Source organism: Simochromis diagramma, unplaced genomic scaffold (genome assembly GCF_900408965.1).
Source record: "Simochromis diagramma unplaced genomic scaffold, fSimDia1.1 OVJJ01000510.1, whole genome shotgun sequence".
In the NCBI taxonomy this organism is placed as follows: Eukaryota; Metazoa; Chordata; class Actinopteri; order Cichliformes; family Cichlidae; genus Simochromis; species Simochromis diagramma.
This window is the reverse complement of record NW_024387326.1, coordinates 2,416,877-2,443,662: the sequence shown is the minus strand read 5'-3', so window position 1 is coordinate 2,443,662 and position 26,786 is coordinate 2,416,877. Positions and strand designations below refer to the sequence as shown.

At 40.0% G+C, this 26,786-nt stretch overlaps 1 protein-coding gene across 2 annotated transcripts; it reads right to left on the bottom strand.

Annotated features, from left to right (window-relative positions):
• Window positions 1-520: 520 nt before the first annotated feature.
• ciita (class II, major histocompatibility complex, transactivator) lies at window positions 521-25,356 on the bottom strand. Of its 2 annotated transcripts, none has more exons than XM_040006178.1 (22): window positions 23,886-25,356; window positions 18,838-18,906; window positions 17,797-17,832; window positions 17,611-17,652; window positions 11,386-11,508; window positions 11,183-11,242; window positions 10,627-10,674; window positions 9,198-9,422; window positions 8,706-8,756; window positions 8,358-8,471; window positions 8,211-8,270; window positions 7,879-8,096; window positions 6,443-7,782; window positions 5,720-6,256; window positions 5,277-5,456; window positions 5,122-5,193; window positions 4,954-5,034; window positions 4,764-4,847; window positions 4,545-4,628; window positions 4,364-4,447; window positions 1,234-1,317; window positions 521-1,130 (listed from the first exon to the last, which is right to left on the bottom strand). In XM_040006178.1, the coding sequence occupies exons 1-22, from the start codon at window positions 25,189-25,191 to the stop codon at window positions 1,055-1,057; spliced, it is 4,974 nt and encodes a 1,657-aa protein (XP_039862112.1). In that variant the 5' UTR covers window positions 25,192-25,356; the 3' UTR covers window positions 521-1,054. The 2 variants fall into 2 exon arrangements, with proteins under 2 accessions (XP_039862112.1, XP_039862113.1); XM_040006179.1 differs by lacking the exon at window positions 23,886-25,356 and adding an exon at window positions 20,613-21,224.
• Window positions 25,357-26,786: the final 1,430 nt, after the last annotated feature.

The window sequence follows — 26,786 nt, the reverse complement described above, 5'->3', positions numbered from 1 at the left end:
CTTCAAATTGTGGGAATTCTTTGAAGTCTCCACAATTCGATGATGGAAATCCCCAACAATGCTAAGTGTTCAGATTTGTTAGAATTTGCAAAGCGTGGTGGGAGTACGCTCTGCGTGATAACTGCCAGATGACGGCCTGTTATTTGATTCGACTCCGAGAAGCGGTGCTGCCAGGAACTGTAGATGGACATTTGCTTACTTTCAGGTCTATTCATAATGTGAATCCAGTATTTTCCCTTTCTGTTTGTTGAGATTCAATCTCGACCCAGTTCTTTCATTATCAACAATTCATGCTTCACGTGTGAGATTAGTAATGAAGTATCTCACAAATGTAATTTTGTTTTTTATCACTTCGTCGAGTGCGCACGCAGAGACTGATGTTCTTAAAGGTCAGTTTGCATCGAAATGGAGAACAGAAACATGCAGTGAAGGAAGTGAAAAGAAGGGGTTTTTTCAAAAACCCCTTTGAATTCAGTGAACACAGGGGCATCAGTGGAAAGAAAACACTATAAAAATAGTAGTAGGGTGACAGTGTCAAAGCATTTTATTATTATAAAAGTAACCAACAATCAGTACTGTATAATTTATAGCCAGAAAAACACCGTTATCCTCTCTCTCTCTCTCTCTCTCTCTCTCTCTCACACAAACACACACACGAATAAAGGCAGATAATGGCAAAAACTTGGACAGACAACTATAAAAAAACCAAAAAAAACAGCCACCTTTAATAACAAAGGGTGACTATAAAAGTGCAATTGTGCTTTTTGAAGTTGAAAGTACTGAAAAACAGTACACACACACACACACACACACACTCTCTCTCTCTCTCTCTCTCTCTCTTTGTAATGCAGATAGTGGAATGTTATGAAGAACCAGCAGCAGAGAACAAGCAGCAAGTACGTCAGTTGTAGTGCAATCTCAAGTTTCACATAATCATTTGTTTGTGTCCTTTCCTTGCAAGCACACACGTTTGAAAATGCATTGTGCAATTTAAGTATACATCATGAGATGCATGATGAAAACAGTTCATATGCTTGTAGAGAGGTATTGCATTTCAGTGCAATAGGATGCGGCTGTCCTGCTGAATGAGTCTCTCAAGCACACCGAAGGGGATGCACTGGTTCCACATCCTGGGATGATGAAATGAGATGAAACAGGGTAAGAAAAAAAAAAACCATAAAAAATTGGAAAAAATAAAGATGTGTGATGAAGTAACATGAAAGAGCTCCTCACCTTAAAGTCTTAACTTTTGTACAGTTTCTTAGGCTGGCTCCTAAGCTCTGTGCGCCGACATCTGTTAGTTTGTTAAACTTTACGCTGTCAAAGACAAGTGAGACAGAAGTTAGATGTGTTTTAACAGAAAAAAGCCTATAGCGCAAATCCAGACATCGCAATATGTTTTGTCTATAATATGACTACATGAACGCTAAAAATAAAACCAAAGCAGAAGTAGCAAAAAATGTGGAAGTGCTCTTTGCTTTTCACTTGAATTCCCAGTGAACTTCTGTTTGAAAATGCTTCATCGCAGAAATAAACATTTTTACAACCTGGTATAAAAACAGCTTTGGGACCACCGTACCGGGCAAAGACAAAGATATACTACATAAATATAAAATGCAGTTTTTAAGTGATTTATTTTGATTTATTAGGGAAAAAACTATTCATATGTCACGAGGTGGAATGGACAAGTTTAACTGAGTGTTTTTTATTTTGCATGTGTTCCTGTGTTTTATTAGTTTTAATCTTTTAATAATGTACAGTGTTTAATTCTTATGGTTTTATTGCATGTTTTTATTGTATGTATTTGTTCACTTGTCCCGGAGAGACTTGACCCCCCCTCCTGATCACTAATTGGACACACCTGGGAGGTCACAGAGGAAATAAGAGGGCCAACAAGAGGGCCTGGCAGGACAGAGACAAGGGAGTGGACACCGGAGGAGGGCAGCAGGACGCCGCCCTATCTCCACTCACGGTGAGACTATGGCTGTATCCCAGTTCAGGGTCTGCAGCCTTAAAGTACGCATTTCAAGGCCGATTACGTCACAGCGGCGCGCCGAAGGCTGTCCCAATTCAAAGGCTGCTCGAAATGCGGCCCTGAAATGCGTCCTTCATTTCCCTGAATTTTAAGGCCGTGGCAGTGTAGACTTTGTGGCCCAACATATCCCAGAATGCATAGCGCGGCGGTGCGTGTGGATAATTTTGCCAGAAAAAAAACGGCGGATGAGGGGCGCCCGAAGAGTAAACTTTAAGTAAGTACTGAATATTATGTCACTTATTTATGTGCAAATGTTTAATAACGAAGAACATTAAACATTACTGTTGGCCACATGTCGGCAAAGTTATGTGACATTAGTGACGTTTGTACTAACTTGGTTTTAAAGCCTTTACTTTAAAACATACGCCGTTCAATAGCTGAGCTTAATCCTACAGAGAATGATCAAAGCTCATGTAGAAACAAACAAACAAATGAACAAAAGATTTTCTCCTTCATTTCTGTCAAACAAAGCTGTATGACACGTTTCCAGCTGTTAGTATCATGGTTGCTAGGCAACCTGGGCAGCGCAACGGAGGCTAGACCGTCCCATTTCACAAGCCTCGCACTTCCGGCCTTAGCGGTCTTTGAGTACACGGCCCTTGAGGATCGTTGAGGCTGCGTACTTTAAGGCTGCAGACCCTGAATTGGGATACAGCCTATAGTGCAGGTGAGACAAAGCAAAGCAGTGGGCAGAGTTGAGAGCTCTGCCCCTCCGGAGTAAGTCCCGAGTGATACCGTGCTAGAAGAAATCCCAGTGATAGGAGAGAACAGTGACAGTCGCTGCCCCCTCTCTCTTCTGGCTAGGCTGCTAATAAATCTTTATTTTTTATTTTTTTGTGCTATTCGAAGGTGTACTTTCTAGTGTATTTCAGATCATTGTCCTACTGCAAAACCAAAGGATGCATGTACTTAGGGCCAGGAACTCCTGGTTGGACATTCTCCCTCAGGTCTATCTGGTAGAGAGCCGAATTCATGGTTCCATCAATTGCAGCAAGTCTTCCAGGTGCTGAAGCAGCAAAGTAGACCATCACACTACCACCACCATGTTATGTTCTTTTAATGAAATGCTCTGTCAGTTTTACGCAGATGTAATGGGACTCAAACCTTCCAGAAAGTTCAGCTTTTCTCTCGTCAGTCCACAGAATATTTTCCCAAAACATCATCAAGAGGTGTTTTGGCAAACGCGAGCCAAATCCATCTGCCTTTAGTCAGAGCTCTACAATGGATGCTTTTTGTGCCCACTGTCTTCCTTTTTGATGAATTATGAACTCCGCCCTTAACTGAGGGAAGCGAGGCCTGCACTTTAGATGTCGTTCTTGTGACCTCTTGGATGAGTCACTCATGTGGTCTTGGAAAGTTTCATCACTGTTCTAAGTTTTCTAAAGCTGTGGATAAGAAGCAGAAGCAAGCAGTGGAGTCCAAGAGCCTTAGAAATGATGTTATAACCGTTTTCATATTACTTGGTTTTTAAATTGTTGCTTTATATTGTGGGATGATGTTGCTTTTTGAGATCTTTTAGCCTGCTTCACTTCATCAGACAGGTTCTTTGTAATTCAACAAGTCTGCCAGTAATCAGCCCTGAACGTGGGTAGTAAAACTGAACTCAGCTTTGTCATTTAAAAACTGCATTTTGTATTTACTCAGATTATCTCTGACTTATACCAAAATATGTTTTTGCATATTTATTTAAGTGTGATAAATATGCAAAAAACTAAGAAGTCAGGAAGGGGCAAGTAAGCTTTCACAGCATATTAAAGTGATACATTCTTAGGGGTGTGGCCACTTTGACTGACAGGTGAGCATCACCTACAAACCTGGGCCTCCTGTCTGCTGTCATCATGTCAGCTAATTCAAATGACTGAACCGCACCTCTCAGTCATGTTTGTCGTGCTGTAGTGTAATTTTTACATTACTTGGCACTAAACTCGTAACTTGTCTCACTGCAATACATCTGTATAGTCTATGGAAGCACCTTGATATCCAAGCTTGCTAGACTGACTCACTTTCATCACAAGCTAAAGACCCCTTCCTAATTTTAAGTAGTCACTGGTGCGTTACTGTGAGTGAAAACATAACTAAACAGCAAGCGAAAAAGGACCTTAAAAGTATATAAAAAATTAACTAAGTGAAACTATGTAGAAAAATAACTGTCAAACAAATGAGTTGTCTTGTGGTCAGTTCCCATCTACACCCAGTCCCTGCCTGTGTAAGTGGAATTTGTCAGTCTTTTAAACGGGAAGACCTTTGCTAAAACAGAACCTTTTACACTGAAATGTATAAGAACCTAATTCTTAGCCATCAGTTCCAAATAAAAATGTCAAGTCTTACTCAAGGTCAGTGAGGGAAGCCATGTGTGGGAGAACAGCTGCTAAACTCTCTGCCCCTTCATCAGAAATCATGTTGCTGTAAACACTGGAAAAAATAGCAAGATAAAGAGGGAAGTGAAATTATGTGGGTCAAAAGTAAGTGCCACTTTTAGGTTCCTCTGTAGTCTGTAGGCAGATGTTACCTTAAACAGTGCAGATTAGGCAGGTCCTTCAGTGTGGCTGCTAACTTCTTCACACCCTCGTCTCCTATGCAGTTCTGTGATAGACTGGAAACCAGAAAAAAAACACACAACTAAACACACATATCAAAACTAAGTTAAAAGCTAGACTGTGATGATTTTTGGGGGTGTCATGGGAGCTCAACTAATTGTGTCTTTATACCACCAATGACAAATACTCACTTAAGTATCTCCAAAGAAGGGAGTGAGACTAAAGCACTGGCCAGCTTCTCTGCTCCTTTGTCCCCGATCTTGCTGTTCTCTAAGCTAAAGGTGGTGAGAGAATGAGGCTGTCAGTTACTAGAAACATCTCATAAACACAGAGCGATGCCTTAAGCGTAATACAAATAGAAAAAGTGTGCTGTATACTTACTCCAAGTGCTGCAGGTTATGCAGCCCTGGCAGGAGATCCCACAGCTTCGGAAGAACCAGAGGACCATTATCTGGACCAAGTCTACAGGGAACAGTGTCATCATTATCGTCACCAGCTTCACAGTGACAACCATAATAAATTCAGATATCAAACATCTGAGCTACTTACTCAAACTCCAGCTTGTGTAGCTCTTTAACTGCTGGCACTCCCTCAGACAGGATGGAGTGAGACTCGCTGGAGCTACAAGTGAATATAACACGTTTTCACAAACCAGTATGTTGCAGTGTAAATCTGAATGTGTGTGCAAGTGTGTGGTGTATTACCTGTCTGATAGCCTCTTGTGAATGTGTATGTTCACCAGCTTTTCCAGGTGCTCTATATGACACACCTGTTTAGCTTTCAAAGGATGGATTGTGAACTTGGACACTGCCCTCTGGAGGAGACTTTCTTCGTCACTCTGCTCCAGCAGCTCCCAGAGTGTGATGGCGTCAGCAATGCATGACCTGGAGGACCCACAACACTGTGTTTAACACTGCTATTGGTGCTGGTAAAGATCAGTGACTATCAAGTTACAAAAAAGTTCCCAATACTATCCTTTAACCATTTAAATCCTGAGGATTGAGCCATAAAAACGTAAAGAAATATAAAAGATTACAAATTCGTTCTCTGGACAGGCTTAAACAGGATAAGTAAACTATGACCGGGCAGCCACAGTTTGTGGGATAGTTGTAGCAGGGTAGGGTTTAGAGCTGTATATAAGCACTACCTGTATGTGTTGATGTTGTTGAGGCCAACCAGAGCTCGAAGTCCACAGATCTGGATGCCAGAGTCCTCCAGGTCCAAACAGAAACGTCTGCCTTCAGTTCCCCCCTGTTCAAGTGCTTTCTGAACAGTGAACACATCTGGCGGGCTTAGTTGAACTCCATGAAATGTCAGGAACTCTGGTAGATTTGCTGCCAGGTGTGTCACCAGCCGAGTCCTGCCAGCTTCTCGGCCACCATCACTGTGTGTAAAACTCGCCTCGTAGACGTAGTGGCATGCCTCCAAGATTTGGGAGGGAGTAAGGTCAGTGTAAGAAAGCCCTTCCAGGTGTTTTGTTACCAACCCCTGCTTGTTAGCCACCATATCTCTAAAGGCTGTCTCTGTATGCGTGTGGAATCGCTGCAGTTCTGTCCTATTGTGGAACAAGAGGCCAACTGCAAATCGCTGAGTGAGCTCAAGTTCCTCCCTTTGAGGTCGCCGACGACCTTTCCCTCCAGACTGGAAAGGGAGGGTCTGGAGAAAGGACCGGTCTGTTAAAGTCCTGGAGAAGCAGAAAGAGAAAATGTGTCATGGGAGATTGGGGGATTCTAAAAGTCTGAAAGTGAAAGAGAAAATAGACTGCAAGTGGAAAGGCTTTCATTTTTAATCTAACAGCATATAAACAGTGGATATTATGATATTTTAGCCCTACTGGCTTTTGATGAATCTGTAAACGGTGGATTTCTACCTTGACAAAGCCAGATGTACTCCTGCAATGTAACTCTGAAGGAAAGGGTTGGCCCATAAGAGGATCTGGTCATTTTGGTGATCAGTTAAATCATTGGTGGTCCTTTCACTGTTTTCAGTCCTCTGTTCTGTCTCTCCAGCTTCTGTCTCATTTTCTCCTTCCTCCTTGGTACTATTTGAGAGGCATGGACTCGCTCTCAGCTGATGAGAGAGAAAGAGGCCTGTTCTCAGACCAAATGCCTTGACTTTGCCAGATATGTCCCGTCCTGTGGGAATGATGGAAGAGTTGGCTTTGACTCCTTCCCAGGCTAAAGAGCTCAGCTGGGACAACAAGTCAAAGTCCTCCGTTACAGCTTCTCCGCCACTGCTCCTGAGATCCTGATCCACTTTGTCTACTTGCGCCTCCTGTTCTTGTGCCTTTTTTGCCCTTTGGGTGCGAGAGGAAGTGCGTGCCTGCGTTCTGGACTTCCCCTGATTATTTTTCGAACATTTCTTCGCCTGAGAGGTATTTGAAATTTGTGTCTCAGTGTCTCTTATGGATTGTGCTTGAGCTTCGGTGTGTGTGGGAGTACTCCTGCCGTCTTTATCCATTTTTAAACACAGCACCTGATGACAGAGCCCAGTTAAAGTTCTTGGTAGGACATCCACACTTCTAGACTGCTCTAAAATCAAGCACACCAGCCGGCATAGTCCGGGGTTCCAGCAAAGGAGATTTAGGTAGCTCATGCTTTTTAGACACTCCAAAGCTGATTCTCTGAGGCCAGGATCAGAGAAGTACTGGGACAAATATGTTTCCACATTTGCTGGGGTAAACCCACACATCTCCAGAAGGCTGTCTGTACGCCTGAGCAGCTGGCTGGCAGTTCCCCGTGGCCGGGTGGAGAGTAGAAGAGTGCAGCCTGGAAGCAGGACCCTTTGAAGAATGGCAGAATACAACTGCCTTACTGTGAAAGTCTTTGCCTTGCTGTCTTTTTGCAGTGAAGCTGTTAGGTCTTTTTCCTGAGCTTGAAGTAGAGTTTCATAGTTCCGCAATTCATCAAAACCATCAAAAATGATGAGCACACGCTTAGGGGCTGCCAGGATTTGAGCATACACTGCTTCTGGGTCCACACAGGATGGGGCAGAGGAGGAGAGGTTGAGCAGGAGTGTCTGAAGACTGTAGACCGGCTCTGTCACACTGAGCTTTTTGCCATCCAATAGGAATACAAAGTCAAACTGAGGGATGCAGTCTCTAGACCAATCAATACACAGCTTCTTGATCAGAGTGGTTTTTCCCATGCCGGCATTGCCAAGCAGCAAAATGTAATGTCTGGATTTTTCTCCATTTGAACCATCAAAGATCTGAGTGGAAAAAGATAAGCAGGCAATGAGTTTAACAAGGTTTTTTTTTTTTATTCTTTTGTGATATAATCTGTTCAGTAAAAGTGACGCTCCTACCTGACTCAGTGCCAGCATGGTTTTTTGCCGATCTGTGTCTCCCTTGATGACTAGCTCCTTGTCCAGGCATTTGTTTGTATTTTTCCCAGAGCGAACTACCTCTCTTTGGCTCACTTGAACAGCTACATAATGAGAAGACAGGCTGAGGCCCGCCTCCATATCCTGGTAGGTTTGACTCATGTGAGCTTTGGCTTCTTGAATGTAGTCCTTGACATTCTCTAAAAAAGAAACAGAACTGAGTACCAAGCTGGTCCTCCACAAACCATTGTATATTCATGATATCACTGTAGACAAAGTAAGAAGAGATCCTTAAAAGCCATGTGGCAACTTACGTGGAATATCAAGGACCTTGGGAGACTGAGGAAGAGGTGATTCCTTACATGGAGACATTTCTGAAGTGGAACAAAGCATGAAGTTTGTCACATGCCAGAAACTCATAACCACAAGGAGGAAGATTTGAGACAGATACAGATGCTCACCATTGCCTGGGGATACAGGTGAGGTACAAGGGGGAGACATGGCTTTGCTAGCTGTTTCTGACAGAGAACCCAGTGGGGACGAACTCATTTGGACCGGAGCGACTGTGCCATCGACTACAAACAAACAAAAAAAAAAAAGAGTGAAATGACTGCATCAGCACACAAACAAAGCAGATGTTACAGAGAGCAGTTTCCATGTTGTCTCTTAAAAGGCAGAAGCAAAACCATAATGAGGAACAACAAATAGCACAACACCACCAGAGAAGACAAGAAGCAGAGAATAGCATGCACACATGGACACTCACACGCAACCGTCCCAGATAAAAGATTTAACCTTTTTTTACTTACCTGGGGAGAGTGGTGGTAATTGGCATTTAGAGGGTGGTGACACAGTAGGAACTATATTAGAAACAACAGTTAGACAATGGACTACTTGTACAGGGTGTACACAATAATCAGTACACATTAAATAATTAAAGATGTCACTGACATGAATAACACAACCACCAGTGGACAGAAACAACAATGGCAAATCAATAATTACGATTGAAAAGAACTTTTTTTGCATTGTAAGTAGACATGATTGTGTTACAGGTGTGATTGCTAATCAAGGCTGTAGCTAAGCTACAGTTTTTCAGAAGAAGCTTTATGGTCAGATTGCCAAGGCAATTAAAACTGTACATCAACTCATTTTCTTTGCATAATGCTCAACACCCCTAGTCTGCAGTGTCAATAAAAACATAACACCAGAAGAGTCACAAATGTCACTTTCTGCTGGGCTATGACATAGCAGTACACAGGAAACACTGTTAACTCTTGGCATGCCGGTATTTAACTCACCTAATATATATGTAGGTGTAGTGGCGCTGCGGGGGAGTGGAAACCTAATGAGCGGAGGAGGAGGAGAAAGCTGGACTGGATTTCCTGCGGAATCTGAGATAGTGATAAACTGAATGGGAATCGCAGAGCTTGTTTGGGAAGGGTAGACGCGAAAAATTCTTGGTGGAGTGGCGGTGGACATCGGTAAAGTCTTTGCTGGACTCGGCCCCGATGCGGGATGACTGCCTGCAAAACAACCAGAGCTGGCATCAGTTTCTGGGAACTGGTTTAGTCAGCCTTGAGAGTTATCAGAAAGGGAGTTGGAAAAATGACAACAATGGTTTGTTTTTCAAAAAACAGCGAAAGATTTACGGTCACAAACATCCTCATTGCAGAGCGCTGTTGAACTTGTTACTCAAAGACAATCGCATTACTTATTTACTTTGAAACGTGATTACTTTGTGAAAAGGCGTTGCACTATAAGTTATTTCTTACACTACTCTGCATTACTTCACCACTTCATCCCAGATGTACTGTCACACAATTTCCATCCAAGAATGAAATAATAAATCTTACATTCAATATCTCCAAAAATGATTAACTCAATAAGGAGAGGATAGATTCGGTATTTGCTCTAAACCATCACTTTCTTGCCCCTTTGTGCAACAAACAGGAAGTAGTGTTTAACCTTCTAACCTTGAAAGGTTTCACTCTGCTCTGTCATTTCTCTTATCATCGTGTTGGGTGATCGTGCAAGTGCAAATGAAAAGGGAGATTAAGCCAAAGACAAATGTAAAGTGCATTACTCTGCAAATACAGACATGTATACTTAAATTTGAGTGTCCTATTTCTATTTGTGGTGTAGTATTTCATTCTAAGCTGAGCCATTAAATCTCTTCAGTGACCAGCAGCTGCTGATGTAAATGAAAATACATGCTCGGGTTTTTTTTATATCACATTGTGTGGTAAATTGGAACTATAAAAAGCACCAAACTCATGTGAAGCGAGGTGGGTAAGGTGCGAGTTCTTCTTCTAATTCATCGGCGTAAACTCATGACTTACAACTTCAAGTTCCTGTTTTTTTTTTTTTTACAAACTAACTGGTTCATGCACATCGGTGGAGAACTATCACCCTGTGATCCAAAAGTCTAACCACTGAAATTTCATCTGAATTACCTTTTTTGTAAAAAGTCACTCTCACATGCACGTGTTGAAAGTGATTCTTTTTCATGCTAGCATTTTACCATGGAGCTATTCGAGGGATATTTGTAATATGATATGATATGAATTGCAATATTTGACTTTAATAACCTATCTTGCAACCCTGGTAATCCTCTTTCAACTCCTATCCTGCAGAGTTTCACTTTTTCAGATCAACGTCACTTACAGCGCTTCAAGTTTAAAGCTCCAGATGTTGCCTCAAAAACGGTTTCAGTTTTTCATGACTCACCTGGTTCAACAGCTGGCTCAGCCTGTGACTCTTTGGTTTTTGGTTGACCTGCAGGAGTTGAAGAACCAACATTACAACATGACAGCAACAAAACACACTCAGAACATCCTTTATATGGAGATCTTTTACTGTTACTAGAGAATGTTATTTGTAAACATATCCTTTTCTTTTTGTACCAGATGGTAGTTCATTTTCATGTGATCTTCTATTAATAGTATTATTCCAGATTTGATTAGCAAAAAACCAAAAAACCCAAAGCATCTCTTAATATAGTGATATGAATGGAAACCAGTGGCTGAATTTTAAGCTCTGAGTGTTTGAACTTTTTCCACTAGTCTTAAACATACCAACGTAATTAGAAAAGTAATAAAGTCCAGTGTCAAGTGCTATAAACACCACAGTATTATGACTACCATAAAAATGATAAATTGTCATTATAAGTTTAGTTATAGTAGGCTTAAGAATGTGTCTATTCCACTGGGTCCCAAATGTAATGTGGGTTGGAAACTCCACCGTTTGTTAAACAATCAGAGGAAGACTAGGTTAGGTTAGTCACCTGATGGTTTTGGCCGTTTTGCTTTGGGCCTTTCATCCGAGCATGGCTGTGGCTGAGAATCTGGAGAGGGAAAAACATGTAAGCAAGACTTTAAACAATAAAGTGAAAATGACAAGTTAGAATCCTAAAATTAAGTTTTATATAACAAAAAGATGCTGGTAGGGTAGATGCTGTTCTTTGTGTAGTTACGAGCCAATCATTACCTCTCGGTCTTTTTCTCCTTCGTGATTGGCCTTTTGCTTTGGGTTCCTGTATCTGCTCAATGCTGTTGGCGATGGGTACCTCAGCTGCTGTGGGGAGGTCATCAAAGGTCCATGGATGAGGAACTAAAAAAGTCAATGTAGCATTTAGCAGATGCCCCTACTCGAACGTGTTGTCATTGTCATGGTATTTCATTACTGAATTAAAAATCAGTAGCTTTTCAAGGCATCCTGTGACAGTTAGATAAACAGTAGGATTTGATTGACTTTTAAATTATGGCATTCTGTTTTTATTTACATTGACACAGCCTCCCAGTTTTGGGGGCAACCAGGATGTACATGGGCTGCTTTCATTTCTTTTGTGGATACTAAACAAAATGTAAAGACTGGACCAGAGTCCAGTCCATTGTCTGTGGGCTTAATCACATTTGATGATGTTGTGAGAGGTTTACATTTTATGGGCCGTGCATTTACAATATGCTGGGTGGAGATTTTTGTGTTTGTGTACTAAGATAACAACAAAGGTGTTTAAATGTATATTGTAGTAGATATTTAGTTTAAGAAGACTGTGCAATCTAGTCACCATTGTTTATGTACAGGGGCAAATCTACTATGGTGGCATGAGGTGGCATGTGCCACCTTAAAAAAAAATCTCTTGCCACCTTTAGTGTCACCCAAGTTTATTCAAATAAGCTAGCATTAACACTTTGAGCCTAGCTACAAGTAACACTGAATATGAGTATGTTCCATAATGTTACCTGATGCAAGACCTGCAAATGTGTAAAGAAATGGCTTTGATTTCCATGCCACCCTAAGAAAATGTTTCTAGATCCGCCTCTGTTTGTCTAGCATGCTAGTTTGTTAGCACCATTAAGAAATGCTGGCAAACCACCTCACATATCCAGTAACCACCATTAAATAATTAATTAAATGTGGCAATAATTAATTAAAATTGGAATTAATTAATTAAATAAATAGTTATGACACATGTAATTAATTAATTATTGACACATTTAATTAATTATTTATGTATTTCACATTTTAATTAATTATTGACACATTTAATTAATTAATTATTGACACATTTAATTAATTATTTATGTATTTCACATTTAATTAATTATTGACACATTTAATTAATTATTGACACATTTAATTAATTATTTAATGATATATTTATTTATTTCATTTTGGCAGTCCTGGCGCCTGGCTCTCATCATGAAATAATTTTATCTGTCAGCCTCACCCATCAAACTCAGGGGGCGGGGTTAACGCTGATCGAGTCAAAACCATTGCTTTGGCCTGGTGGCCATTGTTTCTAGCACACAACAACCGGCATGTGGAAGCTAACAGAACTGAACTTTGAAAAACCCTGTTTGTGTGTCACCAAATACCGTTTTAATATTTTTTTAGCCGAGAATGTAGTGGTTTAATCTTCATGTGTCTGGTCGGTTTGTCAAGATACAGCCTCTTTGCAAAAGTGCTTCGATGATTTCGGAGATGTCTGCCCAGTCTGACGGCAAAGCGTGGGATAGACCCGCTCGCCTCGCAAGCAATCCCACCGACAAAGCGCAGGCCCCGGTACACAGCTGTAGTAACCCCCGCTGACTTCTTTTACTGAGGTTATATTTATCGGTGTTTTATTTCCTGATGTTCTTATGTGTCCTACGTGTTTCAGTCGCCAATTCTGAATTATAACTAACATTAAAAACATGTTTAAGGAGGAGAGAGAGCAAATAAATCTGTTTAACATCTGATCTTTGGGTTTTTGTTCAGTAATCAGCGTGACCTGTGTATAGACGCATAAAAGAGATAACGTTGGTGTTTCTGTCATGTAGTAACTGCTGGCTTTAACTGTACAAAGGTTGTTCGACACTATGAAACACATACAGACTTCATGATGTTCGGCTAATATTTTTATAGTGAATATTAATCATGAGGGTAAACGGCCCTGTACACCACGGAGCGAGGTCAGCATATCCACGATATCCTCAGCTCCATGAGTTAACACAAAGTTTCCCAGCTGACTATCTAACTGCCAACTATTCCAGAGACGTGAAAATATACAGCATAAAGAAAAGTGTAAGAGACTCAGCAGCAGATTAGAATAACAGTTATACATTTAATAAATCACCAAATGAATCCAAGAAACGAGCCAACCTGTTCCGACAATTTGAGTTTGTATTCCCTCAGCTGCAGACTCGCTGCTGTTTAAATGTTTGAAAAGGAAGATTAGATATAAAAAACGTCAAACATAGACTCAGTCTGCCTTCACATTTGATATGAGGCCAGCACGTATAGTGGCTGTGTCCTGTTTTAAGATCATACATGTAAAATTGTTGTCTGACCTCCGTCGATCCAGCCGCTTAGAGTCCGTGGTTACCATGGTTACTGCATAAGCAGCTATAATGTTAACAGCTGGCACTGAGGAAACCTACACCAGCATGGGTGTTTATGTTTTTCATTGCAAAAGAACTGTCTGAATGGTTAACTGAAGTTAACTTGGATAAATTATAGTTAAGGAGTTTCACAGATAACGCCTACGTGAGCTGTGCGACTTTTCACCTGAAATCAGCAGGCTATTACTGAAATACACGTGCTATATCATAAACTATGATATAAATAGGGAGGTCCTATTAACATGTTTAGTTTTAAAGGACACCTTCCTGCCTTTAGTCTCCTTCATGAGCAGTATTAGTTTTCTTCTAACATCCAGAAGTCTGCACCATGTGTTTCATAGTTTGTAACAAGCCTTTGACAGGTAAAGATAACATGACCGAAAAAGCAAAAAAAAAAAAAAAAAAAAAAAAAAAAAGAGAGAGAGAGAGAGAGAGTGTTGACATAAGAAGAGAAAATGCTCTCAATTATGGAGACAGGCAAATGGTTCATTTATGTTTGATGTGTGTTTATTCCTCCCTAAATATCGTCGGTGAAGTTTGCCATGCACGTCAGATTTTCCTGCGCATTTTTATACCTCTGCCAACAGAGAGAGAAAAAAAATCACATTCTAACAGACAGCTGGTGCTTAGAATACAGTTGAATAACTATTAAAAAACAGATGATATTTAGATGATAGTTCAGTCTAACACATGTGCCAGTGAACCATTAAACGTCTGTGAAACTATGCAGTTATGAAACGTAACTTTAACCTCAGCCAAACCGATTTGCTCAGTTGTAAATAAAACAGCGAAGTAAACGTGACCCGACAGACAGAACCTGAGTGAATGAAGTCCAGCGTTTAACCACTGAGAGCTAAAACTCAGCTGAGGTTTCAAAGCTGTGTGCCGGTGATTGGACATCAGCCGCTCATGAAGCTGCTTCGCCTATAAAGTGCTCTGTAAGGAAACAAGCTCCAGCAGCTCTGCGCTCGGGGGAAAACACTATATTTACTTATCTTGTGCAGAAAAATACGCTGACATTGCTTTATATCGAGCACCGGTGCCCAGTTAAACTGTGACTATCACCAGGTAACGTAGGCGTGTTTCTTGAATTAGCAGCAGGTGTTAAACAGCTGACAGATGAGGAGGAGGATGCATGCAGGTAAACTGAGGGTCTGTTGAGCTGATCGCTGGTTTCGTGAGGAAAATGTCAGCTCGTTCTTTATGTTACAGAAGCACAGAGACACAAGACCAGGCGGAAAGAGACGATCGTTCGGTGAAAATGAGAATCTGCGAATGCAACATGTGGAACACGGAGAGTGGAATATGTAAACAAACCGGTTAACGTAACCCCCTGGGTGCACTCTGCATGCTAATTGTTAGCAGAGCTAGTGAAATCTCTGAAAACATCTGAGCACTTTTGCAAACATGTTCTATGTTGACAACCTGACCAGACATACGGCGCGACATTCGCGGCTAAAACACTGTTAAAAGTGTAGCTGGTGACAGAAAAATGGGGTATTTTAAAACTACACCACCACCATTGCTGCCTGTGATTTGATCTGCATTCTGGGATACCTGGCTGCCCCAAGTCTACACAAGCAATCGATTATCTAGGATCGACCTGTTTTGACTTACTTTGCACGGCAACCAATCAAATGTTAGAGAAGCTGCATGGGCAGCGTTAACCCCGCCCCCTGAGTTTGATGGGTGAGGCTGACAGATAAAATTATTTCATGATGAGAGCCAGGCGCCATGACTGCCAAAATGAAATAAATAAATATATCATTAAATAATTAATTAAATGTGTCAATAATTAATTAAATGTGTCAATAATTAATTAAATGTGTCAATAATTAATTAAAATGTGAAATACATAAATAATTAATTAAATGTGTCAATAATTAATTAATTAAATGTGTCAATAATTAATTAAAATGTGAAATACATAAATAATTAATTAAATGTGTCAATAATTAATTAATTACATGTGTCATAACTATTTATTTAATTAATTAATTCCAATTTTAATTAATTATTGCCACATTTAATTAATTATTTAATGGTGTATTTAATTAATGCATTATGGCAGTCCTGGCACTCCATACTCTGCGCAATGATCGATGTTAATGAAAATAGCGTTTTTAGTTGCATGAAAACACTTTTGCAACTAATGTAAAATTTTAATATTTACTTATTTAAAGTTTACTTAAGAAATTTTACTTTTACTTACTGATAAGTAAAAGCTATTAGAGCTAATACTTGCATAAAACTTGCATACAAAAATCTATATAAATATAATTAATTGTGCTCCTTATATTGGATAACACTAAATTAATACATGAAAGGGTTTAGGTGACATCTATAAATAATCATAATTACAATTACAGCGATTTATGACAGCCTGTGCACATGTTTTGTTGCTGCAAAAGTAATGTGGTCCCCTTCAAAGACCTTTGAAGAGATTCTGCTAAAAATCTTTAGGTTCATATTTAAAAGATAAAACAGTAACTTTGATGGTCAGTTACTCTTACAGAAAAAATAATCAACAAAAGAGACGCTTATCTTATTGCTAGATTTGTCTTATGCAATATTAAGCATTATGATGGATAATAAAGCCAAATGGGTCATGGCAACAAAGTGCCGGCCTTCAGATTGGAGCAGTAGCCTAGCTCTGCTTTGTGATTGGGTCATCATTTAGATGTTTTTTTTCTTAAAGGTTAATTTATAACTACAGACTGAAATGACTGAATTACTTGTTGACGTCACTTAGGAAACTCTAAATTTCACTGAGCCCCTCATCCTGAACGTTCAGATGAGGAAGTGAACCTCCGACTGTGACACTGAAGAAACACAAACATTTCTTTACTACTGCGTTTGTTGTGTTTTGTCTTCCTTCCTCATTATTCGGGAAGGTCAAAACAACACTGGTGCATTTCTACAACTAGATTACCACGTTGTGGTTGTAGGCCTCCACCACTCAGACCTATGTAATGTGTAAGATTCCTACACATTACATACACTGGAATTACCCAATTTAATGGTGGCAGTTTTAATGTTATGCCTTACTGTTGCTTATAGTTTAGATTATGGCTGTCCAATATAAGGCCCAGGTGGGCAGAATTGGCCTGGCAAAGACTCTGATCCGGCCCATCATGCATGACTTTGAAAATGTGAAGTCATAAATTTTGGACTTTTAATTGTATTTTGCTAAATTTTACAACTTTTGCTACATTCACGTTACACCAAAGTAATAGAAAATAATTAAATGCCAGAAAAGATCCATTGTTTTCACTATCCATTGTGGAAATGTAGCAGTTTTAGCTGAACGAGTCTTTGTGACAGATTTCCTTCATGAGACTCACCATGAAATTAATAAATTTACAGGAAAGATTCATGTTCCCAATCTGACCAAATGACTACTAGTAAATGATTAGTAATGACACTGACACTTTGAACTTTTGTATTAAATGAATTAAGTCATGACTTATTAAGAATCATATTTGACATTTGTGTGAAACTTAGTCATAGCTTAAGATCATAATAACCATAACCTTTGAATATCAACTAATTTTACGCAGTTGTTTTATGAGTCCAAGTGATTGTCTGTGAATGACATCAGAGATTCACTGCCATGTTCTTTGTTTTCTTCTGTTTTTCCTCATGTTTCTAGCTCTCCTCCCCTGTCTGTATCTACACTAGGATTTAGATACAAAATTAACAGTGAAGTGTTCTTTTTTCTTTTTTTTTAGGAGATCAAATGAAGAACATGTTTAGCCTTATTATTTTATGTGGGCTCTGTTAAACACTATGTGACAACAGGTACAAAGTAACAAAAGGAGGTTCTTACGGCTGTCGTTGAGTTCTAAGTAGTCAAAGAGGGAATCAACATCTGAAAAAGTGCACAGAGGTAATTATAATTAGATAATAAACTTCACATACATGTGAGACACGTAATAGAAAACTACTATGTGCGTTTTTACATATAGTACACTACACATGAGTAAACACATATAGATGTTTGGCTGCCACTTACCCAGCAATTTTTCATTTATATCATCATCCAAATTATCTGAAAAAATAACAATACCATCATCAGATAACAGAATTTCAGTTTCAAAATATAAAATATGCAAAGTTGATGAATTCATTATACAACACTGCCTCTTTTAAATATGTTAATTACTAATTACTCGTGGAATCGATTGGATATATTAGACAGTCAATATTCATTTATTGTTTATTATTTATTATTAGTCCTGTGTTACATGCAGTTTTTCAGTCTGTTTGTTTAAGCTTTTACTGTCCTGTGCTGCCTTCCTGACAGTAACAGCTGGTTCAGTGAAATATTCAATCATATTTTGGGGTGTTGGACCACCCCTATCTCAACTGTTAAGCTACCAGTGTATATTTTCCAAAGTGGATGGATTCATCAACTTCACTTCAACTGAACAGAAAGACAATGATCCCAAACACATGAAACCCAGTTCTGGAATGATAAAGCAGGCTAACTTTAAGTCTCTGCAATGATCCTCCCAAAGCCCCCGACCTCAACCCTACTGAAAGTGTTTGGACTACTAAATAAAATTCACCAATTCTTCCAAGAATAACTGTCAGAAATCTAGCAAGAATTAGCAAGAACTGCCAAAAGCTTTTGGTAGCGTTTTAATGGTTGAGGTGCACCTTCCTAAAAGACATTTAGCTATTTAATAGTGGTGGAGTATGCATGTATTTGAGCCTGTATGTGAACTTTTGACCCTGTGTGGATTTGAGGAAAACAAAGATAAATTCAAACTTGTGCGCCTAATTCTTGTTTTTATAATTATTAAAGTTGCATGCAGCACAATCGTGTAGAGCACAAGTGTATATAAACTGTTTAAGATTAAACTGCATTTCATTCAATAGTTGGTGTTAAAAATGTCTGCTCACAGATAAAAAAAAAAAAATAGAAAGAAAGGAGTGATAATAACCATCTGTGTCTTCTATTTAGAAGTGTTTGTTTGTGTTTTCACTGCCTCAACACATAATTCACCTTTTTATTATCAATGCAGAAAAACAAAGTAGTGACAATACAAACCTATCAACAGATCCGCCAAGTCCAAAGGGACTGCGATGGGATTGGGATCCACTTCCAGCATCTTGACATCTGGTGACACGCATAGGAAAGAAATCAAATATCCTGATTGGTTATTATTATATTTGTAGGTTAGAGTGGAGTTGAGGATAAGCTGAATAAATGTTGGTAGTTAAAGATCGAGTACAGGGGGATGCTTTTGTCAAAGCTGCAATTCCCTCAAGCTATTCCTAACATAATGCCATCACAACAATAATGGGTTGGACAGAGACACCCTAAAAACACAATGCCTGTTTTAATAATAGTAATGTGAGAAAACAACAGAGGATTTACTGAAAGAGAAGAAAGTAGGAAAGCAGGAGAAGTAAATCAGCTTCCTGTCAGTACACGATACACTACAGTATCCAGCCACAGTCTGGAAAACCATTAACACCTTGACTTTATCACTGTATGGTTAACTGTTCAAACTGTGTTTACAAATATGCACTTTGACTCTGGGGGGGAAAAGAAAAATGCCTGTGCTGGAATTTTACTTGTGCAGGAAGCTCAGGTAAACCTGTTTGCAGAGATGACTACTGCGATCTTTTACAGCCTAAAGACACCTTTAGGATAACCACGATGTGGACAGTAGAAAAAACCCAACAACACCAGAAAAACCAGAAAGCAACTTTTTGCCCTGATGAATCATTACTTGTACAATAAAACACTACACTGACTAATTCTACAAATCACCCAAATTGCAGGAAGGCAGTTAAAAAAGACAAAAAGGATTTCATGCAAAAAAAAAAAAACCCCACTCCAGTTGTTTTAAAGGAGATCATGCACATAAAGGTGCCCTTGAGCGGTGTGGTGGTCTAGCAGTCTATAACCAGTGCCCAGGTGTGGTGCCATTTGAGCAGTTAACCAGGTAGTTCACAACACACACCTTGTTTATTAGACCAGACACAGAGGACTACAGTCGACTGTGGACTTTCGACTCACATCCTTGTTTAAAATCTGTCATTGTTTTTCTGAGAACCACTAAAAATAAAGCAGTATATATGTGCCCATTACCTCCCTGAACAAACAAACAAACAAACAACAGTGCAACCAGTTGAGTTACTGATCGCACACAAAATATGTCTCTAATGAGGAACTTGGGAACCTGAAGCACACAAAGCACCATGCTGTCTGCACAACTAGAAGAGCAAGACCTTAAAAACTAACAGTGAAAAATAAATATTAAAAAGAAAAGAAAAGAAAAGAAAGAATTTTTTTGTTTAGTCCTGAGTCGGAGTGCGTGAAATTCTTTGTCCCTGCGCAGTCCCACACTAAATGGCTGCCAACTATTACCAAAATATTTTAAAAGTTACATTGACAGTGATTTTCAACAGTTAATGTACTTCAGTTGCCCGGAATTCCCCGCAAACCCCCAACTGGACTTATTTTCACTTACGACAACGTCTGATCTGTTATTTTTGTGCACTGTACACGTGTGGGGGGTCTATGATGGTGGGTGCGACTCCATCTGGTCACACAAAAGCATAATGGAGTTGATTCTTCTTGTCATGGCTGAAACTTTCAAAGCCAAACGCAGAAAATCAATGCAGGTGCTGAAGCAGCCGCTCAATTAAAACTTTAACCTAAATTTTCTTAAAAATGACTAAAGTGGCCCCTGTAAATTAAAGGAAAAAAAAAGTGTGGAAAATCCCCGACAAATCTTATTATTCTTTGCCTGCGCACTTTCATGAATGCGCAAACCCAGACCCACCGGAGCTCACCATGGCTGATATTCCTACCTGTCGGGTCTCTCTGGGTGATGCTCAGGTCCTGTAAACGCCCTGATGTGATGTATAGTCTGTGTGTCTCATATAAGTTCCATCAGCCGCTGCATATATCCTCAGATGACCTATACACTGAGAGCGCGCAACTTGCTGTGGCTCACAATGCTTTTGCTTTCACTTTGCCTAACATGCCTTACCAAACGCACCAAGCCGTTAAAGGGCGGTTCTTTGTGCAGAGTGCACCCTGCATCTTTTTTAAGGCCTGTTTTAACAACAACGGAAGAAGCAAAGAAAACGTTCAAGTGGCGCGCCACGAGGGACCGGTTTATGATGAGGAACAAGGGTGATGTAAAGCAAACAGGTCACTGTGCGTTACAGTCGCCACAACATCCTCAAATATCCCTTTGTTTTTGTTTTTCCCCTGGCAACATGAGCGTCAAAAGGGGGCTCAACTATTTTGCAGGCTACTTAGCTTCATGTAGCCTGCATGGCATGTTTTGATGGTCTTTTAATTAACCTCCTAGAACCTGGCATCCACATATGTGGACATCACATTTTGGGTTGTCTAGACCAAAATACTACATTTTGTTTTACAAGGGCCTGATATCTAATTACGAGGACATTATACTGCCACTGTTCTATCGAAATTTAAAGCCTCATCATATTTGGATGTCATTTTTCTCAGAAACAAAAATCAAGTAAGTTTTTTTTAAATTACGTAATTATTTGTTTTTACATTCATCAGGTCCCAATCAGCCCAAATAGCAAAGAGAAATTAAAAATGCATGCAATGAAAGAGTTTGGGTCTTAGGAGGTTAAAGCTTGTTGTTTTAGTTAGGTGAACTATATTCTCCCTCATTCCTGCATTGGAAGTCTTTAGATCTTAAGATATAACTGCACTTCACCTCAAATCTAAAGCTTGCAACAGGCATCAGTAGCTCTAAAATGGATCACATTTTGCTTTAATCTCTTACTGTTTAATTTTCTTATTAATATTATTATCATTAATAGTCATCCCTTTTCTACATTCTACAACTATGACATTGTTTTCTATCCATTGCTAACAGTATGCTAAATACTGTATGTTCATAGTTTGCCTTTTGGGGATCACAGTGAGGTGTTGTTCAGTTTCTGCTCTGTGACCACCTTAAGACAACCGAAAAACAACATCAGCGTTCACTGCCAGGCCTTTGGAATTGACAAGGAAACATGGGTAGTTTTCAACAGTGGAGTGGAAAGTACCTGCTCCACCTCCACCTCGCCGCAGCCAGGCAGATAAACCAAATAGATTGTGCCTTGTTGCCAGACACATTTACATCACGCTCATACCATTCATATCAAGCTTGATCCACACAGTTACATAATAGAGGGAAGGCATTTTTTTAAAAAAATGCGTTCGTTTTACAGAAAGTCATGTGTCTGTAATTAATGTCGCACTGGCCTACATTTATTTCCTTGAGACTTATCATTACACTAAGTTAACCAACTTGATTTTTTGTGTTTGATGCTTTCGGAGAGATTTCAGTTTCACACAGGATGAGTAATATAAACACACACAACACATTTGAGGTTAAGAAATATGTGGGTAAAGACAAAACGAGGGGGTGGAGGAATTAAAGTTGGGCCTCTGTGTAATTCGGTGGGTTAAGCAGGTATGCCAAAAGGCTATTCCAGTAGGCAAGGATCCATTGTGGAGCATGCCACTCCCTTTGCTCTTTGTCCCCCCTTTCTTATCATAAAGAATTGTAAATGCCAAAAAATGCCAAGAAGACACTCAGGTACATCCTTTTCTTTTCATTGCAGATTTGTGTGGTGTGGTAGACAAAAACTTGATCTTTTTATTCATTTTAAAGCTGCAGCAGTAACAGAACTAAGCAATGACGTCTACCTTTTAACAGGGCAAAGTTATAACACAGAAACCTGAAGCTGAAACTAAAGCTCCACCCTTGTAACTGACTCAAGGTGGTAACCTCTACCAGGCTAAACATTATCAGAAAGCGTTCTTTGCCAAACTGTGTGCAAACCGAAAGTAGGTTACCACAGCAAAGCTGAACATGGCCGGTTACTAGTCTGACCGGCTTCACCTTCTTAACAAATCTAAAGAATAATCTTTTTGTGTCGTCTATTTGTCAGGCCCACATGAAAAAGTATTCACGCCTTCATAATGTCTTAGCTTTTTGTTGCATACGAATATGACAAAGATAAGTCAAATGAATTTTTAAATGATGATTTAAACGATTAAGGGTAAAAACGTATCGGCCGTGGTCGAATTCTTTCTCCAAGTCCATTCCACCACTCTTCGAGAAGATAAGGCTTTTGTGGCAGTTCTTTAGATGTTGCTCTGGACCTCCGGATCTCCCGGATGAGTCGTTGATGCCCTCTTGGAGTAAGAGCATTTGGTAGGTTGTCTGTTTCTGTGAAGGTTCACTACTGTTCCACGTTTTCTCCATTTGCGGACAATGTCTCTCACTGTGGTTCAGTGGAGTCCCAAAGCCTTAGAAATGTCTTTGTCTCTCCAGGCTGACAAACCATTTCTTCAGATTGTGACACGATGTGTTGCTTTTTGAGATGCTTTAGCCTCCTTCGGTTTATTGGACAGGTTCTATATAAGTAGAGTCTTGATTCAACAGGCCTGGCAGTAACCAGTGAAATTGAAACTAAACCTTGGGGATTATGGGGATACTTTTTCACACGGGCCTCAATACGTTTGGATAACTTCTTTTTCTTAGTAAATGATCATCATTTAAAAACAGCATTTTGGTCATCTTAATTATCACATTTGTTTCACAATCTGAAACATTTAAGTGGCTTAAATATGCAAAAAGAAATCAAAAGGGGGGCAACAACTTTTTCACAGCACTATGCTTTCTTGACAATGGCATATTTACACCTAGAATTCATAAATTTGCAGCTGTTGTCAGAGAGTAACCAGCTCGGGGGACCTTGGAAATAAAAAAGATATATGTGTTTGGAAGCTCGCCACATCCTATTTTTAACTGGACCCAAAATCTGAATGTCAAAATGAAACTGAAAGTGAACCACACCTTAACCACCAACTCAAGTCCTGGCAGGAATAAATCCTGGAGCAGGCTTTCTGTTTCCAAACACACCAAACTGAAAACACCAGAGGATAAATATTTTTCCCTGCCCTGTGCTGACGCCTGAATGAAAGCAGCTTTTGTTCCTGTAATCCTGGGCATTTCATATAAATGATAAATTATAGAAGGAAAAAGAAGGAAAACCAGTGAAAATTAGAAGCATCTGAACAGAAGCTTAAATGAAACTTACCACAGTGTGACTCCATAGTGTCCTTTATGCCTGTTATTCCATCTATGTCCCAGGTTGCTGTTCCATAAACATTTTCGGTGACCCCTGCCATCATGTCATCTTCCGCTGTAACTGAAGCATCTTGTGGTGCAAACGAGGGACTCAAATGTTGAAAGGTAAATTGTGCAAGTGCCGAACCTGCGCCACACTGTGTGTCCTCAGGTAGACAACACAGGTCGTCTGCAGTTTCGCCTGGCCACCACGCATCCAGGAGGCCCCCCATATTGTCTGTGACGTTGTTGTTTGAGTCTGTGGCTTCACAGGCTTCCACAGGTGATGCATTTCCTCCTTCTTCGAAAGTTTTAAAGGGATCCATGCAGATTCCAGGTGTCGCCACCTCATCATATAAAGGGTAATAGAACTCCTCAGGTGTGTCCTCAGCATCCAGCGTGAAGCTTTCGTTAAAGTTGCCGGTGCACGCATCGAGTGTCCTGCAAGCGGCTGCAAGCTCCATTTCCTCTTCCAGATCTAAAATAGCACATTGTGTTTCGCCTTCGCCGTATGTCACTGTGTTATCACTAGTTGTACATCCAGTTGTGTTATAATAAACTAAAGGCTGTAACATCCTCCTTCCTTTGTCCCAGTGCTGCCACAGAGGTACAGCTATCCGCCTAGCAGCCTCTTCAATCTGCTCTAACCACTCCCTCTCAATCTCCAAATTCCCCTGATTTACCCTTTCACTATCACTTACCAGCTTCTGCATTGAAGGTGCACTTGTCAGCAGTTCAGTTATTTCATCATTTAATGAAAGTCTGCCATCAAACACTGTGGGGACAGAGTAGAGCCTTTGTGTGGGGTAGTGTTCGTCCATTGCTGTCCCCTCCCTCAATTCCTGAATGAGTTTATCTCTGGAAATAACTTGATCCTCATATAGTGAGCAAGTCTCTGGCTCCAGTCTTGTGCTGTAATGATCATCCACTGATGGGACAAACTCTGATCCTGCCAGGTGGTAGTCAACGGAGGGAGACTGTGACCCACCTTTCCCTACCTTAATGAGCGGTCCATGGCTGAGATGCTGGTGGGTGCTAGATGCTCGAGAAGCAAATTCCCCATCGGTCTCATCAGATCCCGGTATACACCCTGATTCCCCGCAAAGCAGCTCCGGCGCAAGCCCATCAATGAATCGATGCAGACCCAAGCTCTTGCTGTACGCTTCTGAGATTATCTGCTCCTCCACCAGACCCTCCAGCAGAGCTCGGATCTCAGCAGGTGAAGCCCAGGTCAGAGCCGAGCGGACTTCGTCCAGGACCTCCTCAAAATGAGCCATGACAAGAGTGTCGGCTCCCTGGGCATGGAGGACTAACAATAGAAGCAGCGTATTGGAGTTATTTGAGTTTGTTCTTTATTTTTAAAGGGACTCTGTGATTTTATCCGGGAGGCGGTCGCATGAATGGTAGGAGGTGTTATTTCCCAAAGCCAGAAATGTTATTATTGGTATCATAAGGAAGTGAAGTTACACAAGAAAAGGAATCTGATCGAAGACATTATGGCAGTCTCAAACTTTCATCATCACACATTTCATCTTTTAACAAAGTTACCCGTCTTTTTTTTTTTTAACAGCTGGTTTAATATTTTGCCCAAATTCGATTACATGGCTGTCATGTTTCTGCTTTTTCATGTTAAGAAAGAGGCAGTGCCACACTGCACACTTTCTTCTGCACAAGTGGGCTGTTTTTCAGCTCAATCACACGCAATAGATTTTATTAAACTATTTAGTTACGATTTGGGGACTTAATCACCAAATAATCACCAAGGCTGCACATTTACCTATTTGTCCCCTTAAGCTCATAAACAGAACAAACACAAAATTCACACAGAACCCCCCCCCCCCACATAAATGTAAAGCCTTCTCTGCGGGTCACATTGTGAATGCGAAGGAGCAGTCCTTGTGTTAACCGATACAATGTTATGCACCATACTGTGAAGTTTTTAGGCAGGGACTAAAACCGGTTTGGCAAAACTACGCATGCCTCAGTGCCATGTTTAGCATTGCTCGTTTGCTTAGTAGAAATTGAGCTGCACCTTCTTTGTGTACCTGAGGAGCCAGTTTGTTGTCATTTTAAGTAATTGGGAGTCAAATGCTTTTATTGTTTATTGGTGATAATGATTTATTTTAAAATAATGGAAGAAAAAGCAGTTTTACCAGCTTTGTCTCACCTTTCCAACCATTTCCTGGAGTGTTTTATTATGAGTAAATCTAACTTTACTCACAAACTAAAGGTGAAGCTTTACAGGTATGCTTTACAATAAAGATATTACTCTTTTATGTATCATAACTGTGGGAAAGACATTAGCTATACGAGTGTGGTTATGATTGTTTTGTCTGCTTGCAGGATGCAGATACAGTTTCACATGTATTTTCTGCTTAGCTCTGGAGGAACTACAAGTGTGGAGAGTGTAGTGCACATGAGGACACAAACACACACAGGCTGTGAAACAAAAATTCCAACCAGACTGGTCAGTACACACCTGGCAAACCTGATGCCACACCACTGATACTAAAACAATTCAAAGAGCCAAAAAAACAAAGAAATAATTTGAATACTACAACGCAAATGAAGCGTGTTTAATGAATGGATGCTGTTTTCATTTGGTCATCGGTCACATCAATAATTAGACATGAAGATTTTAACACAATTATGAAAACACCAAATACATCCAGTGGTTCAAAATTTGTAAAATGACCACATATTTATGACAGCTGAGAATGTGAAAAAAATCACCTAACCCTAAATGTAACTTTTGATCTCTGATGCTCAGTTTGAATTGCAAAAGTTTAACTTTGAACATTTTTCAATAAAAAAAAAAAACCAACTTCTTTTCCTGGAGTTCGATGCCAGCGTTGCCACACGGGTATGAAAA

Excerpts from the sequence above, each read along its gene's own strand:
- ciita (XM_040006178.1), bottom strand. The coding sequence starts at position 25,191 with ATGGCTCATTTTGAGGAGGTCCTGGACGAAGTCCGCTCGGCTCTGACC. Across the intron at positions 8,757-9,197 it reads TACACCTACATATATATTAG|TTCCTACTGTGTCACCACCC; the intron begins GTGAGTTAAATA and ends TTTCTAATATAG. Across the intron at positions 5,194-5,276 it reads CACAAGAGGCTATCAGACAG|CTCCAGCGAGTCTCACTCCA; the intron begins GTAATACACCAC and ends ATTCACTTGTAG.